Source organism: Herpailurus yagouaroundi, unplaced genomic scaffold (assembly GCF_014898765.1).
Source record: "Herpailurus yagouaroundi ecotype Mexico unplaced genomic scaffold, PumYag 164, whole genome shotgun sequence".
Lineage (NCBI taxonomy): Eukaryota > Metazoa > Chordata > Mammalia > Carnivora > Felidae > Herpailurus > Herpailurus yagouaroundi.
In genome coordinates, this window is record NW_024412405.1 from 47,782,897 (window position 1) to 47,802,067 (window position 19,171).

The 19,171-nt window shown below is 38.9% G+C and overlaps 1 protein-coding gene across 1 annotated transcript in view; it reads left to right on the plus strand.

Annotated features, from left to right (window-relative positions):
• The window catches only part of DIAPH3 (diaphanous related formin 3), a 508,696-nt gene that overhangs the window by 355,822 nt on the left and 133,703 nt on the right, over positions 1-19,171 (plus strand). The window contains exons 26-27 of the mRNA XM_040487410.1: positions 18,462-18,557; positions 19,042-19,101. Of these exons, the coding sequence (XP_040343344.1) occupies positions 18,462-18,557; positions 19,042-19,101 (156 nt within the window). The remainder of the gene's footprint in view (positions 1-18,461; positions 18,558-19,041; positions 19,102-19,171) is intronic.

Consider the following 19,171-nt stretch of genomic DNA (forward strand, 5'->3'; position numbering starts at 1 on the left):
TTATTTATTTATTTATTTATTTATTTATTTATTTATTTATTTATTTAGAGAAAGAGGGCACAAATGAGCGAGGGGCAGAGAGAGAGAGAGAGAGACAGGGCTCACCCGAAGCAGGGCTCATGTTTTACTGTAGCTGGACTCGCCTTCACCGAAGAGGGGCTCAAGCTCACCCAGTGTGAGGACTCAAACTCATGAACTGTGAGATCGTGACCTGAGCCAAAGACGCTTAACCAGCTGAGCCACCCAGGCGCCCCTGTATTCCATAAGTTAATTTTTAAATTAAAACCCTGATGTATTATAGACTGAGCAGTCAAAATTTGTGTAGACCCTCCACTCGTTCTACAACGCTATCCTCTATTAGAATACAAACTCTATCATAAGACACTTGTCATTTGGCAATAAATATGAGTCTGTCTCCCCATGCGGTATGTTTTTTGTTTTGTTTTGCTTTCCATTTGGTTAAAGGACAATTTTATTTGAAAGTGAATCTGTTTAGAATGTTTTCCCCACACTTTGATCAGTGAAGGAGAGACGTGGGTTTAGAAAAAGTTACCAATTTGGGGAACTTAGGGAAATGCATATGTATGCAGGTATGTATAAGGGCAAACCTTTTCATTCATGAATTATCTCTTGTGTCAATTACTAGCTTGCTATCCGTGCTTTCCTGATTTTCTGAATGGAATGTGTTTAGCTATGTATGTAGAACAGAAATGAAAATGTTATATATTACAGAATTGGCTGACCTTTTTACAGACTGACAACTTCTCATTTTCCCTGACAAATACTCAATCAGCACTTCAGTCTATTAAGAGCAGAGCTCATTAACATGCATAAACTAGCAGCCTGATCTAGTTATAATGCATCTTTAATGGGTGACTTATACAACATAGTGTGGCTCCTTAGTCTTGTAATAAAAGGTAGAGTGGCTTCCAGTGATCAACAGGGTTCTGAGATCAGTTTAACCTGGGTAAAACCTTTATCCATAACAACTGTCATTAGGAATGACTAACATTTCAACTAATTAGCCCACCATTTACAACCCATAAGCTTCTCACAGATGGTAGATGTTTATAAACATCCACAGATGTGTGCACAGCTGACTCTCAGTTATCCGCAGAAATAGGGGGCATAGATAATTTAGATTCACTTATAATACAAACCACTCATTTTAGCTAGTTTCAATCTCCTTTCTCTTTCGACTTCTTACCAAGCTGTTAATGAAGTAGCAAATTAACTAATGTAATTTTAACTTCTCTTATTGATGCACATACCCAGTGGTAGAAACACTAATAGGTACAAATGTGGTCACAAGATGGCTGGCAGTAGGATGAAAATAGGACCCACAAACTTAGATAAATATATTAAGCAATGGAGAATTGTTCATATGTGCTTGTAGCTTTATGTCTAGTAACTACCTGAACTCCCTGGAACAGAAGAGAATATCTCCTTAAATTTGAGATAAAGGAAAACAAAACAAAACTACCATTTCCATTGGCACTTTGTGTCCTGTGTTAACAATCATTTCTTCCCAGATAATTCCTTCTGTAATTTAGTCTCAATTTTTCATTAAAATGTCAGCCTATCTACTGTTTGCTGCTGAATGAAGATGAAGATATATAAATATAATAACCCACACACCGTGAATTTATTTCTTTGCCTTATTTCCTTCAGCCTGAAGAGTCTTGGGTCTTGCACTTCTTTTGCAGGTTCTTAATCTAAAACTTTCATTTATTCTTTCTTGTGCACTGGGTGTATTTCACTTGTCCAAGCAAGTTTAAAAGCAGTATTTGATAGAGCTCGCCCAGAGCCAGGAGCCATATGGAGATAACAGAGTCCACAGAATGAACTGTGAAGGGTGACCATTTTGTTTCCTGGTATACAGAATGCATTACTGTCTTCAGGCTGAGGCATTCATAAGTTAATACAGTTGTTTTCCAGAGTTTCCTTACTGGAGGAATATTTTTTACTTCAGCCTATTGGAGAGGATAATTAATAATTCTATGACTGGACTTTGGGAATATTACAAAGTATTTAAAGAAGAGATTGTATAATAGATTTGATGGTGACCAAAATTAGTGTGAAGAACTTGAATGTGGAAGAATGTGGCACCGAAAAAAAGAAATCTTGCATTACTGGAGTTCACCAGTAGACATGTAACTTTTCAGATAAGTGATTGACTAGTGATTACTATTTTTCATTGGAGAGGATTTGTAAGTACTGACAGGTTATATAAGAATCCTGTTGGGACTGGGAATTTAGTCCTTTGAGATAAAGAGATTCTTGTATACATATTTGCCTTTGACAGTTTCCTCTGTTTGAATAGGGTGGTATTGGTCACTGAGATAAGAAATCCAGGAGGACGTGGAAGTTTGGGGAAAATGGTGATGAATTCCATTTTATGGGCATTACCTTTGAGATATCTGTAAAACGCCTGAGTTTCCTTGTCTGTGTGACTAGGGAGAGATGAGGGTCATTCAAGCTAATTTGCCTGAGACTTTCCCAGTTTTAGCACTGCAAGTCCTTTTTTCCAGGAAACCCCTTTAGTCACTGGCAAATATGGATTTTTGTTTGCTGTAGTTGGGTCTCAGGACTAGAGTCTGTACTGTTGATAAAACCTTGGAATTCTTAATATACAAAGCCATGGGATTTAATAAATGGCTGATGGAGAATGTGAGGAATGGTTTCAGGGTGGACTGAGGAAGAGGAGTCTGGAAAAGAGCTTGAGAAGGAATCACCATGAAGTTGTAGGGAACAAAAATTCTGGTATCATAGACCCCAGTGAATAGATCATTTCAAAGGAGAAGAGGTAGTCCACATTGTCAGATGCTGCTAAGAGGTCATATAATAAAGAGAATGACAATTGTCCCTTTGACTTCAGCTCAAAGGAGAGGGTAGAGGGTTGATAAGTGAATATGGGAAGTGAGACTGAGTTGTAAAAAGGGTGGTAACAAGAGGGGATTTGGGGTCAAGAGAGGGCAAAGCAGGTGTTTAAATTTGTTTGAATGCAGTTGAGGGAATGAGAAAGGAAGGGAGGTTGGAAATTATACTTAATAGAAGAAGGTCCTGAGTGTAGCAGGACAGAGTGCAAAGGATAAGATAACAGTGCAGATGGAGGAAATTGTCTTGGAAAGCTACATGTTCTGTCTGCTATTGTGATGGGTGGGAAGGAGGAAAGTCTGGGTCCAGGTGTAGATACATTTGTAGATTTGATGTTAGGAAGTTAAGGGTATTTTTGTCAAGTGGTTTCTATTTTATATCTGAAATAGAGGAGGTCTTCTACTGAGGAGGGGCAGTGGTTGCTTGAGAGGCTTGAAGAAAGTGTGGAAGCATTGAAACAACCCCTATCAGGGAGTGGGAGTGAGAGCCTCCTGCTGAAACATAGGAGTGTTGGATGGCATTAAAAATTCAGTTGAGATTGGCAACTGTGATTATGTACTGGCCCTGATCCTGCAGTACTATTTTTCACCATGATTACTCAGCAGCTGGTATATAGTTTAAAGAAGATGGAATTTTAGGTTCATTTATGTTTTACCAGGAGTCTGAAAAAGTACACCAGTGGAGGAAGGAAGGAAGATACTGGCTGGTGAACCATGGTCAAATCAATGAACCATGGAGTATTAGCAGACAAACAAAGAATGAAGACAGTGGGGCCAGGTCATTGGAGATTTGCAGGGATAGGTGATAGGACTAGTGAGAGAGGGAGAGAGAGAGAGAGAGAGAGAGAATATAAGAAGAGCAGGAGTCAGAACAGTTTATATGAATTTAAGTTATTATTAATAAAATAGTTGTGGGTGGTGGCAAAGTTCAGTTATGGTTGTGAGAATGGGTAATGGACCATTAAAGAGAAAGGATTTGTCTCTGGAGATGAGGGAGTCAAGGAACTCATTTGCTGTTAGATTAGTTGTTCACATGGGGTTGAATTCATGCAGGATGATGGCAGGACTTGGCTGATAAAGGAAGACTGAATCCAATGACCAAGTCTGTCTTGAATAGAAGGCAGACTAGTGCACAATTAGGTGACACAAACCCAGAGGGATGGCAGTTGTATAACAAAATGACATGTTTCTCAAAGTGTTCTTTTACATCAAGAATTGATACTCTGATGTAGCAGTAAAGATTAGGGAGAAAACAGGTACTCCCCTTTCCCCTACCTATACTCCCACACTCGTGTAATGTGTGAGAGGATGAGCTACATCTAGTAGGAGGAAGCAGTGAAGATCATCTGCCCAGTTTCCAGGTAGAGGTGATAAGAATGTTCACTGCAGACCTTGAGATAGTAGAAAACTTGTTTATGCTAATAAATATTGAGGAAGTAAAGACCGGGAAGAACTTAAATTTGGGTCACTGGTGACCAAGAATGACAGCGGTTTAGCTGGCCTCAAGGTTTTAGCCCAACTATAGCAGTTACCCACTGAATGGGTTGTAGGGAGAGCCCATGAAGCCACAAGCAGACTAGGCTGATTCTGGTATTTCCCGATACTCCTGGTCCTAGCGAAAGGAAGATGTCTCTGGCCTTTCTCTGTGAGGAAGGAATCTTCTGTGACCTGCATCTCGTTTATTGCCAGGTTCTGGAGAAAGTCAGCAGGTTCCCAGTGACTTGGGGAGAAACCTAATCTGTGCTTGTTGGTGGAGTTACCAGCTACAAAAACCACTGTCTTTTTGTACCTTGAGGCATTTCCTAAAACACCTCTAAGTACAACTCAGCAAAGCTGAGGATCTAAGTACTTCTCAGTTATCATGCAACACCTCTGTATAGAGAAAAGTGCATGATGGAAAGAATCTGAAAGAACTGGTTTGTACCTCCCCTGTGTTACCTACCCATTAGAAGACTTTGGGAACATTACTTCACCTCCTGGAGCTTCAGTTTCCCTGGCTTTAAACAATGGATCTGATAATAGTTCCTTTGCAGGGTTGGAGTAAGAATTAAATCAGAAAATTTAGGGAAAATGCTCCGCACAGGCATTCACTCAAAGTGATGGTTCCTCGATTATCTTGATTCATATTTAGATTCTTTTCTTTTTCTCATGCACTCTCTTCTAACTCAAACATACCTAAGACCGGGTTTTATTTGGAGTCTTCTGTATTCATTTTGTCAGTTTTTTGTAGTCGAGAGGAAAATCTTCCATTGTTCTCATCAAAGAGTTTAGCACATTTTTGTCTCCAGTGTCTTTGCAATTGATAATGAGTTCATCGAAAGTTCAGTTGTTTCCCATTTTCATTTCTTTTCTGTGTTATTTGCTTTCTCCAGAAGCATATGTCAATTCCTTTCTTCCCCAGTTTCCTCTCATTCAGAGTTGCCTATTGTCTTTGCTGACTTCCTTTCTCCGAAAAATACATGGCTGTTACTCTGAGTAGGATTTTTACATTTCTTCAGTATGTAATATTAATGCCACGCTTCTGCATCTGATTGGGGAAGGGGTGGGAAAGGAATACCAAATTTGTGCAGAATAAATCAGTATTTCTCCTTTGAAATGAAGTGAAAAAACAATACTTTGAGCCACAGATTTATATCAGAAATTAACTTAGAACTTGAATCAAGTAAACTACTCTGGGCAAAGTTGTCAGCAGTTCTTAAAGTTGGCATTTAAGAACATTCTTGGCACTCAAAATGCCGATATACAAATTTCCATTGTTTATGGTGTTATCCATAGGGTCCTTTAAAATCATTGAAAAACTGTCTTCAGCAATCTAAGTGTGTATTTACAGGTATCAAAGAATAACCCCTGCAGTCGCCACTGGGCAGTCATAGCTGTACCTCCTACATTAAGCAATGTCATAGCACTCTGTTTTCTGTCTTGGAATATTTAACATACAGGTAGTCACAAATTTTGTGTTAAAATTGCCCTTAGACTATAAGTCCCGTGAGAACAAGGGCTGGGGCTGGATTCAGTGGCTGCCACATATTCCTTAGTGCATACGTGTAGGATTGATTTGAGCTACAGATTTTATAGTTGTTTATTTCCAGCTACTTCTTGGAGAGAGCAGTTTGACTATTCTGCCAGCCCCTCAAAATCAATTCTTCTAAAACCAACTTACCACGTTCCACATAAAACCTGATTTTCATGTTCTCATTCTGGGTTCATGATACCACCAATTTCCCAGTCACCCAGGCTTGACACCTTCACACTATGCCAGCTTTAATCATGCTGAAGTACAATTTTGATTATTTCACACCTTTCAAAACCATTCTATGGCAGTTCCTCAGCCTTGAATCCCAGCTCCCTGGGCCCCTCTTCCCGACCTTTTTTCCCCCCTCTTCCACTGCACACCATATGTTGCTGTCAGCACTTGACTGTTGGGGCCCCTCTGGGCACCACTCAGCAGCCAGGTGCACTCATTGAGAGTGGCCCCTCATGGCCTCGAGTCCATTTATCCCAGCTTCTCCTGAAAGAAATTCCTGTGAAATTACTCCTGTCCCCTAGTTTCCCTTCCCCCCCGCTTTTTTTTTTATTCATGGCATTGAATTAACATTTTCATTTTCTCTATCTGAAATCATTCCACTCTTTGTTCAAAACTTTATGAGAAACAAAGCCATTGAAAAATATTTTTCAAAATTTCTCATTAATATAAGAAAATATTAAAACAAGTCTCAAATGTATCCTAGTAGATTTTCAATGGGAACTAAGCACTTGCCAAGCTTAAACACTGTCACACTTATTGCTCAGAGTAAAATGACGCTCTTATGGGTAACAAGTGAAGCTTCTTCTCAAAAATAGTGATGTTATGCCATGTAATTAACCTTTTCCTGTCCGGGTTACTGTGTGATTAAAGGGTCATGGGTATTCACTGTGTGTGAGTCACATCTTGTTAAATGCCATTATCATTTCACATCTACATATATATTTAAATAGATACATTATCTTTCCCCTCACATTCTATGCTTTTACAACTGAGGGCATCTGCTCAGCATCCTAGTCCCTATGTAATACACAAGGACAATTTTGACAATGTTTTGTTTTTAACCAGAGTCAACGCTGGATTTTATATTGTGCTTTCTTTAGCAATTGTTAGAATAGGTCACTGTGAACAAGCTAATCAGAGTTGGGCGTTTGAATACTTACATGGGAGACATTTTAACAAACATTTTAATACTGGAAGGATGATTAATGCCTTTTTGAGCACCATGTGGTAGACTAATGGCTAAGCAAGAAGTCCAAAAATATCCTCTGCCTTATAGCTAATATCTCTGAGCGGTCATAGAAAGGTCTTTATCCAGTGTCCTTATTGATAAAATAAGTGATTGACTTTTTTCACTTATGTTTTGGAGATAGTCCATATGAACAATTGAAATATGCCTCCTTATTTTTTTACATCTCTGTATATGTTAACATGTGAACGTCATGGTTTATTTTGTCTGTCTCTTACTGTTATAGCTTAGACTCTCCCTTGCTGATGGGCATTTAGGTTGTTTCCAATCTCCTGTTATTATAAACAATGTTATAACGAACATCCTTGTGCACGTGCTTTTGCACACATGTGAGTTATAAGTAGGATAATTTTCTTAGAAAATATTTCATGAAATGGGATGTGCAATTTTATTTCTGATAGAGTCTAAGTTGCATTCTAAAGAGATTGTATTAGCTTTATATTTCTACCAACAGTGTGTGGAGTGACCTATTTTCCAGCCTATACCAATTATCCTTATTTTTTATTGCTATGCTGATAAGTGAAAGATGATCTTTCACTGATGTATTTGGAATATCTTTAATTATGAATGAATTTGAGTATTATATTCTCTGTATAAAAACCTTGCTTATTTATTTTTAAGATGGGTTTCCTGAACATATAATTTGCCTGTTTTTTGATGGTTTTTTTATTGATTTTTTTCCCCTGAGTCACAATGTTCATTATTTCAAGAAAATTAGTCTTAGGGAATACCTGTGTTTCAATTTTTTTTTCTAGTTTCTCCTTTTATTGTTCATGTTGACTCTGTTCTCATTATTCTTTCCGTTTGCAGACATTTAGTGTAGTAAAATCTGTATGACATTTGGGTATTTAGATGTTTCATAAGAAGATCTTCTCATTCCAGAACTAATGAAAACTTTTACATACTGTCTGCTGTACTTTTGCAGTTTAATTTTTTAATGTTGAAATGTTTCATCTACTTGGAATTTATGTTGGTGTAAGTAACAGAGTGGAATCCAAATAAAATAATGTCACCATAGTAGTTGTTGAACATTATCTGTACTGATTTGAAATGCCACATTTATCATAAATCATGAATTAAATTTTTAAGTGTTTTTTATATGAATTTCCAAGAGCAGTATATACTACACATTATTTTCCAAGCTTATTTGACCGCAGAACTACCCTCCCTTCCCCCACCACACACACACATACTGCTTCTCACGGAACTAGCATTCTGTGGTGCACACTTTGGGAAACTCTTACTGAAGTTTTGCTTTCTTTTGTTTTTAACATTTATTTATTTTTGAGAGAAAGAACACAAGCAGGGGAGGCACAGAATCCAAAGCAGGCTCCAGGCTCTGAGCTGTCAGCACAGAGCCCAACACAGGGCTCTAACCCATGAGATAATGACCTAAGCCAAAGTAGGACGATTAACTGGCTGAACTACCCAGGTGTCCCTTACTGAAGTGTTTTTTGTTTTTTTTGTTTTTTAAATGTGGGATGTCTATTGCATACAGCCCACCTGCTGTATTATTTTGTAATAACAAACTCATTTATTGATTATATACGGTCACTTTTAAATCTTGTGCGTTACGTATGTTGACATTCTGAAAATGATTGTGCCCCTTTTATAAGTTTATTTATTTATTTTGAAGGAGACAGAGAAAGGGAGAGTGGGGATATGAGAGCAGGACCTTGAGCAAAATCAAGAGTCAGATGCTCAACCAGCTGAGCCACCCAGGCGCCTGGTTCTGCCCTTTTTATTTGAAAAGAGAATTAAATGAGCACACAAGTAACTTATTTATTCTCCTGGAGTTTTGCCACTTGTTTACATTAGTTTTAAAAATGAAAGAATTCTAAAAAAGATTTCAGAAGAAGATACATGGGTTATCTTCATGAGCTTAATTAAATGACTGTGATGATGGAATCATCATTTTTTTTTTACAACAACCTAAATTGTAAGAAATTGGGAAATTAAAAATGAATGACAATGCAATATGATTTGTTACAGTATATTTATATTACCTTTTTTGCCTAGTTTACATAATTAAAATAGAATCATGCGGGGTGCCTGGGTGGTGCAGTCGGTTAAGCGTCCGACTTCAGCCAGGTCACGATCTCGCGCTCCGTGAGTTCGAGCCCCGCGTCGGGCTCTGGGCTGATGGCTCAGAGCCTGGACCCTGTTTCTGATTCTATGTCTCCCTCTCTCTCTGCCCCTCCCCCGTTCATGCTCTGTCTCTCTCTGTCCCAAAAAAATAAATAAACGTTAAAAAAAAAAAATTAAAAAAAAAATAGAATCATGCTTTATTTGTGACATCCAATAATGGATGTATTTTTTAAATGTTTATTTATTTATTTGAGGTGGGGGAGGAGCAGAGAAAGAGAGAACAGAATCTGAAGCAGTGTCCAGGCTCCAAACTTTCAGTACAGAGCCCGACATGAGGCTTGAACCCACAAACCGTGAGAAAATGACCTTAGCTGAAGTTGAATGCTTAACCGACAGAGCCACCCAGGCACCCCTGTATATTTTTTTTGAAGACCAGAGAGTTCATTTGAGAAAAATACTTTATTTTACAAATACTTCTTTAAATTTATTTAGTATAAAATGTAAAATTAGATTCTAATTTGCATACAATATAATAAGTAGTATAATAAACATGGTTTATTTGTTTAAATGTACCTGTAAAATATGTTTTTACTGAAGCTTTGAAAAGATAGCCTATATTTTATCCAGAGCAACTGTAAAAATGGCCCCATGGTATGTGCTCAAGAGTTACAAGATGACACAAGGTGGCTGCAACAGGACCAAGCATATTCAAGATAGCAAGAAATAAGTAGTAACATGTGATTTCAGACAGAGCTATGTCATAGCTCCAGTAGATATTCAAGATGGGAAGCAGAAGTAGAGAGGTTATAAACATATGCATCCTTTTTCTTCCTAGAAGCACTCTAGCAGATGTCCACTTAAATTTCATTGGTCAGAAATGCATTACATGGCCACCCTAGCTTTGCTAGTAGGGGGCCTCAGAAAATAAGGTTTTAACTTTTCCAGCCTCCATGGTGGAAGCAAACAAGGAGAGGGTAGGGAATGGATATCTTGCAGTGGCCAGTCAGCAATGTGTGCCATATTGGTGAGTAAGAATAGTCATCATAATATTAAAAATGGCAGTTAATATCTATTGAGGCCTTACCATGTGTGTGACACGATTGTAAGCTTTTCACATGTGGTAGCTCACTTAATCCTTAAAACAACCTTTTGAGGTAGATGCTCTTCTCCTCCTCCTCCTAAATGAAGAGATGGGAAAGCACAAGATGGTCCTTAAGGGGCACACAGCTGGTAAGAGTAAGAGCCATGATTCAAGCCCAGCACTTTGAGTCCTTGATTTTGTTCTTAACCGTTCTATTTTAAAAGAAAAAAAAAAAAAAACTGAAAACAGTAAAAACTTCTTTATAAAAGATGTATTTTATTTTGTTTTTTAATGTTTATTTGCTTTTGAGAGAGAGACAGACAGAGCACAAGTAGGGGAGGGGCAGAGAGAGAGGGAGACACAGAATCTGAAGCAGGCTCCAGGCTCTGACCTATCAGCACAGAGCCTGATGCAAGGCTCGAACTCACAAGCCGCGAGATGATGACCTGAGCCGGTCGGATGCTCAACTGACGGAGCCACCCAGGATCCCTTTATAAAAGATTTTAATTTTTTTCCTTCTAAGTTATAACAGGAAATGTGTTGAATTCAAATTGTGCAAATAATGAAGAATAGTGGAGAAAAAATATATTAAAATATTGAGGGTTTTTTAAATGTTTATTTGTTTATTTTGAGAGGGGGAAGAGCAGGGAAGGGGCAGAGAGAGAGGTGTGGAGAGAGAATCCCAAGCAGGCTCTGTGCTGTCAGCACACAGACCAATGGGGGGCTCGATCCCACCAACTGTGAGATCATGACCTGAGCCAAAACTAAGAGTTCGATGCTCAGTGACTGAGCCACCCAGGCATCCCTAAAATCTTGGGTTTTTTTAATAAAAATTCTACTTATGGTTGAACCACTTAACTACAGTATAAAAGAGAACTGTTCTAATTATCATTTTATCAGTTAAATCCCAATGAAAATTGGCTTTCTAACTCCCTTGACTCAAATTTTCACTTTCACAACTAGATTAAGACAAGTTCAAAGACTTTAAGTTATTCCTGTCTTTTTGCTGTCTGGTTTAAGTCATATTTTGAGCTTTGTTCTAGGTTAAAGACTGAACTGGGTTACCAAGTAAAGCAGATACAATCTGGTTCCCAGAAGGTCTATAACCAGCAGCATAGAAAAATAATTCATGGAATTTTGTAAGGGCAACTGTCACTGTTTCTTTTAGAAGGAGTTGGGTTAAACTATGAGCCTATGAATTTTGTGCATCAGCGGCACACTTTTCAACAATTCTTTGGAGAGACTGAGCTTTTCCGTAGCCCCGCTCCCAGTTCCATTATATCTCTTCCTGCCGCTGAAGCCCTATAAAATGTGGTGAGTTACAGAAGATGTGTAGGGGACAATGGGGTAAAAACGGGAGCTCTCAAAGTGCATGCAGAGTAAACACAATGGGAAATGGTCACAGGCTGTGAACGCTCATTTCTTCCTACATTCCCTTTACACATTAGTTTGCCTTGTGGCTTATCCTCAGAGCTCATGTCACTGCACGCTCTCTTCCTAAGAGATCACGCACTCTGCCATTTCAACAACTAGCACACCACAGATCAACTGACATTAAGCCCTTACTCTGTGCCAGGCACTCTCTTTTGTGCCTGGACATGATGTATCTCTTTTAATCCTCCAATAACCTTTGTGAAGCAGGTACTATTATTATTTCCACACGAAAGTTAAGAGAAAAAAAATGAGGGTTAGTAGAGTTAAGTAATTTGCCCAGAGTCACACAGATGGCTAATTGGAAAGCCAGTGTTTCAATCCAAGTTGTTTGAATTCAAAACTTGTGTTCTCTACCTTTTCACTATGCTCTTTCCTATAGCTTCAAGTACAACCACTGTGTTTCTAAGTTAAAACTATTAGGGTAACCAGTTCTGCCTCTAGTGTTAAAGCTAAGGCACCATCAGCCTCCTGAACACCTTGAATCACTTGCAGTTGGACATCTCATGAACACCTCAACATATCCAAAAATGAATGCCTCTCTAGGCTCAGCCCCATTCCACCACCAGGCAAGCATGAGTCATTACTTGGGGAATATTATTGATCCATAGCTAGCTAGCTAGTTAGCCAAGCTAGATACCTGGAAATTAACCTCAACTTTATTTTTTTTTTCAACTTTATTTTTTAATACTTCCATCCAGGCTGACCAAGATTGTTCTGTTCTTCCTTTCTCTTTTGCATTTTCAACACTTCCATTCCTTCCTTGGGCCCTGTGGTCACGTTTGCCTAGACTGAAATCCTCAAACCTTGCCTTCCATGTTATCCCTCCTCATAGTGATCTTTCTAAAATGGGAATTTGACCATGTTAGGTCCTAGGTTAAAATAAATCGATGGCTCCTTTAAAGGCAAACCCCAAATTCCTGGGCCTATTTCAGTGCGTGGGGAGCTGTCCCCTCACTGTGCCCTCAGCACCTCTCAGTACTGCCCCTTGGGGACCCTGCTCTCCACTCCCATGGACATCTGAGCCCGCCAAGTGTTTCTGGACCCTCCAGAACCTCTGCCTGTTCTTTGAGCTCGAGCAGGGTCTTCCGCCTTCGGAAAGCCATGGCAGACCTAAAACTCTTTAAGTCTTGGGTATCCAGGGGGCCTTCTCTGACTGCTGTTCTTTCTTCCTGCGCCCCACACCAAGTGTCCCTCCTGGGCTGGAGATCTCCATCACGGTGCTCATGATGTTGTGTTATTCCATTTGTTACCTCTCCTCCTCCCCTTCTCAGAAGAAAGCACAGTTAGGCCAAAAATCAACTTCCTTCATCTCCACCTCCCTGGTCGTCTTTTCCTGTCATGAAATCTTTTGTTGCTGGCGTTACTTTATATACATCAACATAATGTCTGCAAATTCCTAAATGAAATATGTTAAGCTGATAGCGTATTTTCCCTCTTCTCTACTGCCTTCCACTTCTCAGAGGTAACCACTTTTAATTCTTAGGATTTTTTTTTCCTGGTATTTATTTACCTCTTCTCTATTTCTAGATAATATGCTTAGACTATTGCTAATTTGTTTTAGGCATTACTGAGTTCCTGATCAGTGATGATTTAGTTTCCTTTTGCTTTCTGCCGACCTTGTACCCTTTTCCTCTACCCCTGACGTCCTCACATTACAACTGTATCATACCTGATAGTCCAAGAATAACCAGTGTTTATAATGGCGCAACTGTGGAAATACTCCTTATTCCTCCAGTTAGTATTCCATGAGTGTTTCCCGTTGGGCAACAGTGTTATTTCTAGATTTATACTTTTTTTTTCTTAATTTGCTTAGTACTTGGGTATATCTGTCACTGTTTTATCCAGACTCTCAGACACGTCTGTTTAATCAGCAGCAGTCATTTTTGCAAATGGTTCAACACAGCAGATTTGCTTTTAGTTCCTTGGCTACGGTTCTCTCCTCCATTGCTTTTTTCTCCCATGTGATCTGAATTGGCGGCTGCTCTGAGCCGGGGACACAGTACCATCTTGAGAAATTTTTTTTCCCACTTTGCTGTTCTGTCCCCTCCCCTTTCCTAGATCCCATGTTTGTTTGTTTGTTTTTTGTTTTTTGTTTTATCTTACTTTCTTCCCTTTTTTGCAGAGGCACGCCTTTCAGTAGTTTTTTACAAGCGAGTGGTCAGAAACTTGCGTGTTCATTTTCTATCCTCCACTTCTAGGCCATGTAACCATTTCTTCATTGGAAATACTTTCTCTTTCAGAATTTGAAATCTGTATCTTGTCTTCTGGAACTCAGTGTTGCTATTGAGAAATCCAGTTCTATTCTGATTTTATACTTTGTATGCAGCCTATATGGTTTGTTTTTAATGTTCTGGAACCTTTCAGGATTTTCTCTGCATCTGTTGTTATCTGTACTTTCAGTGTTCTGCCTTGGTTTGGGAAAAGTGAAATAAAGGACAGAACAAACTTTACCAGGTCCCTGCCTTTTCTCTTTTCTCATCTTTATAAAATGTCACTGGTTCTCAAGATGCCGCCTCTCCCGATTCAGTCCTATGCACTTCCAGAGGACCACTAGCATCTGTGAGGCAAGGATAAAGTCACCCCTGGTATTTCGGGACCTTTCTCAGAGTCTGGCCGAGAGTGCTGAGCAAGTGTCTTTTGTAATACAGAAATGATTTCCGGAAATAGTACTGAAATTTTTGTCTGAATTTGAGGCCAGAATTTCCAGCTTACTTTCAGAAGTTATCAGGAGGTCCCTGCTAGCACCTTGTACTCACACGTCCAAAAGGAAACTCATTATGTTCAACATTTGTTCTCCACCAAACTCAATATTATTTGAAAATATTTCCATATTTTCTACTCCTCTAGTCATAGGCCCCAGAGACCTCAGACTGTGTGACTCCTTAGCTGCTTCCCCTCTCCTTGTCTGCACGTCCTATTGATTCTGCTTCAGAGGTAACTCATCCTTAGCTCTCCCTTCTCCATTTACCTTGACACTGTACGATTTTTTAAAATACCATTTACTAATTAAACAAGGTGATCTGTTATTCAGACGTAGCAAAGCTTTGACTATCACAGTTAGTCTATTTATTTAAAAGAGTTCACAGCAGGAAACAGGCTATAAATATTTTGAATATGAACTGACTTGTAGTTAGGGAAATTGAATTCTAGTCTACAATTAAAAAATAGCTAATGTTTGTTTCTCTTTGCAGAGGAATAATGCATTAGAGTTATGTAAATCTGAGTTATTAGGTTTGTATTAGAATCATGTAAATATAAATCATCTCAATACTTTACTATAGCTCACTTTTGTTTTTATTCATATCTTTTGCCTTTGCACCTGCTATCCTTTCTGCCAGGTATGCTATTCTGTCTCTCGTTTTGCCATGACTAACTCCTGCTTATGTGTCAGCTCGTAATTCACTAGGAAACCTTACATCTCCAGTAGTTCGTCCAGATCCCTCCCTTACTATCACACTGTTCTGCTTCTTGTGATCAGAAGACATGTCTTGTTAATTCTTGGGGCCTAGGTATTTTTAGTGCCTAATAATATCCTGGCACACAGTAGGCCCTCAGTAAGCATATGTTGAATGAATATTCTAAATGTACGTTTTAAAAATTTTATCTGTGGGGCGCCTGGGTGGTTCAGTCAGCTAAGCGTCTGACTTCAGCTCAGGTCACGATCTCACAGTTCGTGGGTTCGAGCCCCGCGTCGGGCTCTGGACTGACAGCTCAGACCCTGGAGCCTGTTTCAGATTCTGTGTCTCCCTCTCTCTCTGACCCTCCCCCGTTCATGCTCTATCTCTCTCTGTCTCAAAAATAAATAAACGTTAAAAAATTTTTTTTTTTAATTTTATTTGTGATTAACAGTATCGTTTTAAATTTTTTTTTTGTTTTTTGTTTTTTATTTTTTTAATATGATTTATTGTCAAGTTGGCCAACTTACAGTGTCTACAGTGTGCTCTTGGATTTAGGGGTAGATTCCCGTGATTCATTGCTTCCATACAACAGCACCCAGTGCTCATCCCAATGAGTGCCCTCCTCAATGCCCATCATTCATTTTCCCCTCCTCCCCATGAACCCTCAGTTTGTTTTCTGTATTTAAGAGTCTCTTATGGTTTGCCTCCCTCCCTCTCTTTTTGTAACTATTTTTCCCCCTCCCCTCCCCCATGGTATTCTGCTAAGTTTCTCAAGTTTCACATATGAGTGAAAACGTATATGATATTCTGTCTTTCTCTAACTTATTTCACTTAGCATAATACCTTCCAGTTCTATCCACATTGCTGCAAATGGCAGGATGTCATTTTTCTCCTTGCCAAGTAGTATTCCATTGTATATATAAACCACATCTTCTTTATCCATTCATCAGCTGATGGACATTTCGGCTTTCTCCATAATTTGGCTATTGTTGAAAGTGCTGCTATAAACATTGGGGTACATGTGCCCCTATGCATCAGCACTCTTATATCCCTTGGGTAAATTCCTAGCGGTGCTATTACTGGGTCATAGGGTAGTTCTATTTTTAACTTTTTGAGGAACCTCCACACTGTTTTCCAGAGTGGCTGCACCAGTTTGCATTCCCACCAACAGTGCAAGAGGATTCCTGTTTCTCCACGTCCTGTTGTTTCCTGAGTTGTTAATTTTAGCCACTCTGACCGGTATGACGTGGTATCTCAATGTAGTTTTGATTTGTATTTCCCTGATGATGAGTGATGCTGAGCATTTTTCATGTGTCTGTTGGCCATCTGGATGTCTTCTTTGGAAAAGTGTCTATTTATGTCTTCTGCCCATTTCTTCACTGGATTATCTGTTTTTCGGGTGTTGAGATTGATAAATTCATTATAGATTTTGGATACTAACCCTTTATCTGATAGGTCATTTGCAAATATCTTTTCCCATTCCAGGGCCTACTTCTCAAAGGTACTTCTGATCAGTTTCCCTTAGAAATGATGATATTCAAGAACATAGTAAAATACACTATAAAAGTTATTTAATTTATAATGTATCTAAAACAGTGCCTGAAACACAATCAAATATTGCATAAACTTGCTGTAGTGTGCTATGGAGTTCATTTATGAATTTATTCCCCTACATTTTTATATCACTTAGCAATTTATCAAGTGCTTTCTTTTGTATTATCTCATTTGATTCTCTCATTAACCCTAGAAAGGTATTCTTTCTATTACACTTGTCAGGAATGATTTTATAACTAGTCCAGTGTCTCACAGGTAGTGTGTTGAGACCTCAGACTAGAATGCGTGTCTCCTTACTTCCGTATTATATTCTTTCCATTACGCTGTGGGAGTGAAGGCCAAGAAATGCCATCAGCTCTGGGAGGCTAAAGCACAGAACTTCCATGTGGAGAGTGAAGGATGGGAGAGAGGTTTGTAAAGAACCACAGCTTTAAAGTTGCCTTTAGCTAAAGAGCAGGTCATGAAGTTGGAGGATATAAGATTGGAAAAGCAATTGGAATCAAGTGTTGGGACAAGTGAAAGAGTTGGTACTTTATATTGTGGGAAGTGAGAGATACTGAAAATTTGTGACTAGGGGATTGAAGATCCTAGTTCTGCTTCAGAGCTTACTGGTGCTATATGAGATAAATTTGAATTTGGGATTAACTAGACACAATGTGACTCCTGGCAACTCATGCACTATTTTGGGTGAAAAATAATTCAGTTCTGGGGCACCTGGGTGGTTCAGTCAGTTAAGCATCTGACTCCGGCTCAGGTCATGATCTCACAGCTTGTTGAATTCAAGCCCCGCATCAGGCTCTGTGCTGACAGCTGAGTCTGGAACCTGCTTCGGGTTCTGTGTCTCCCTCTCTCTGCCCTCCCCCTGTTCACTCTCTGTCTCTCAAAAATAAATAAACATTAAAAAAAATTAATTCAATTCTGGACACTGAACTTGAATTTGGGATTGGGCCAGCAGTTTCTTTGAAGCTTTTCTTTTTCCCACTGCTTTTCAATAATATTTAGCTTTGACAGCTATAAATAGCTGTAAATATTACAAAATAATCTGTTCTTTGCAGAGAGAATTGACTCTATAACCACATCTTTCGGTAAATATATACAGAATATCAATTTAAACTAATCATAATGGGATGAAATATTTTAGGTATTTGAGAGCCTCTTCTGTTATTTTTCATTACAGAAGACAAACTTTTCATACATTCTATAAAAGTTTGTAGTGATTATTCCGTGTCACCTAAGTCAGTTCTGATATGAAAACTCAGTTGTTGGGAGCATGTTCACAATAGTTAACCTGGAAATATAATTTTGTGCAATGAGTTTAGGCAGCAGAGTTCTCAATAACGACAACAAGAACATTCTCCTACACCTGGCCGATTTTAGAATAGAAGCTGGTGCTTTGAAAATAACCCATTTCTACAAGGGAAATGTGATTTATGATAACCTGCGACACAGATATGACTAGAACCGCATTCTATTTAAAGTTATTGTGCCGCCAGACTATAAAAGCAGTCCTCTGAAGTGAATCAATGGAACCCAGTCCTCTTTAGTGGACACTAACGCAGACACTAATGAGACAGATTTCATTAAAAGATATTTGATTTATGAGAGAGTTAAAGTCCTATCTTATCTTAAAATTGCTGGTTTAGTCCTGGCATCTGATCTTTCTTCCCCCTACCATCACCATCACCAGCTTCTGTGTATGCTTTGACATTGCTATGGTAACCCTGAGGGCTGATAGAATTCCCTGCATCTCTTTTCACAGAGGGTGATGAGACAGGAGTGATGGATAGTCTGCTGGAGGCTTTGCAGTCGGGGGCTGCCTTCCGCGACCGAAGAAAAAGGACACCAAAGCCAAAAGGTGAACATTATACTTGTTTCATGTTACTTTCTAGGGAACTATCACAAAGAACAACCTTTTTTTCCTTCCTTTTAATTCTTTTCAAGTCATGTGTCAAGCATGCAGTGCTGTGGGCAACAACTCTTCAGAAGTTCCATGAGTTTGCTTAATCCTTCCCTTGCAGTGACAAATGTCAGAGAGAGAAGCATTCCAGTTGGCCGATGTCAGTGGCACATTAACAAATCAAAGCACTGAACCTAGAAAATCTTGATTAGTGTGACAAGTCTCATCTAAAGAACCATATGCACCTTATCCCAGTGGAGTTTACAGTAGCATAATTAAATGGGAAGTAAAAGTCATAACATCATTGCTTCAAGTATTTCAGGGTATTGAAGCATTGCTTTGGGTCCCGACCTATTTCACCTTTGAAAACAGTCTAATACTGTAACACTTTTTGAGATGAACAGACCTCTATATTAATTTTCTCTCTCTCTCTTTTTAACAGATATTCGGCAAAGTTTCAGTCCCATGTCTCAGAGGCCTGTTCTGAAAGTTTGTAACCATGGTAATAAACCGCATTCATAAATTGCACATTCTTCTTATCTACTTTTATCCTATTGATCTATTATTTTAAT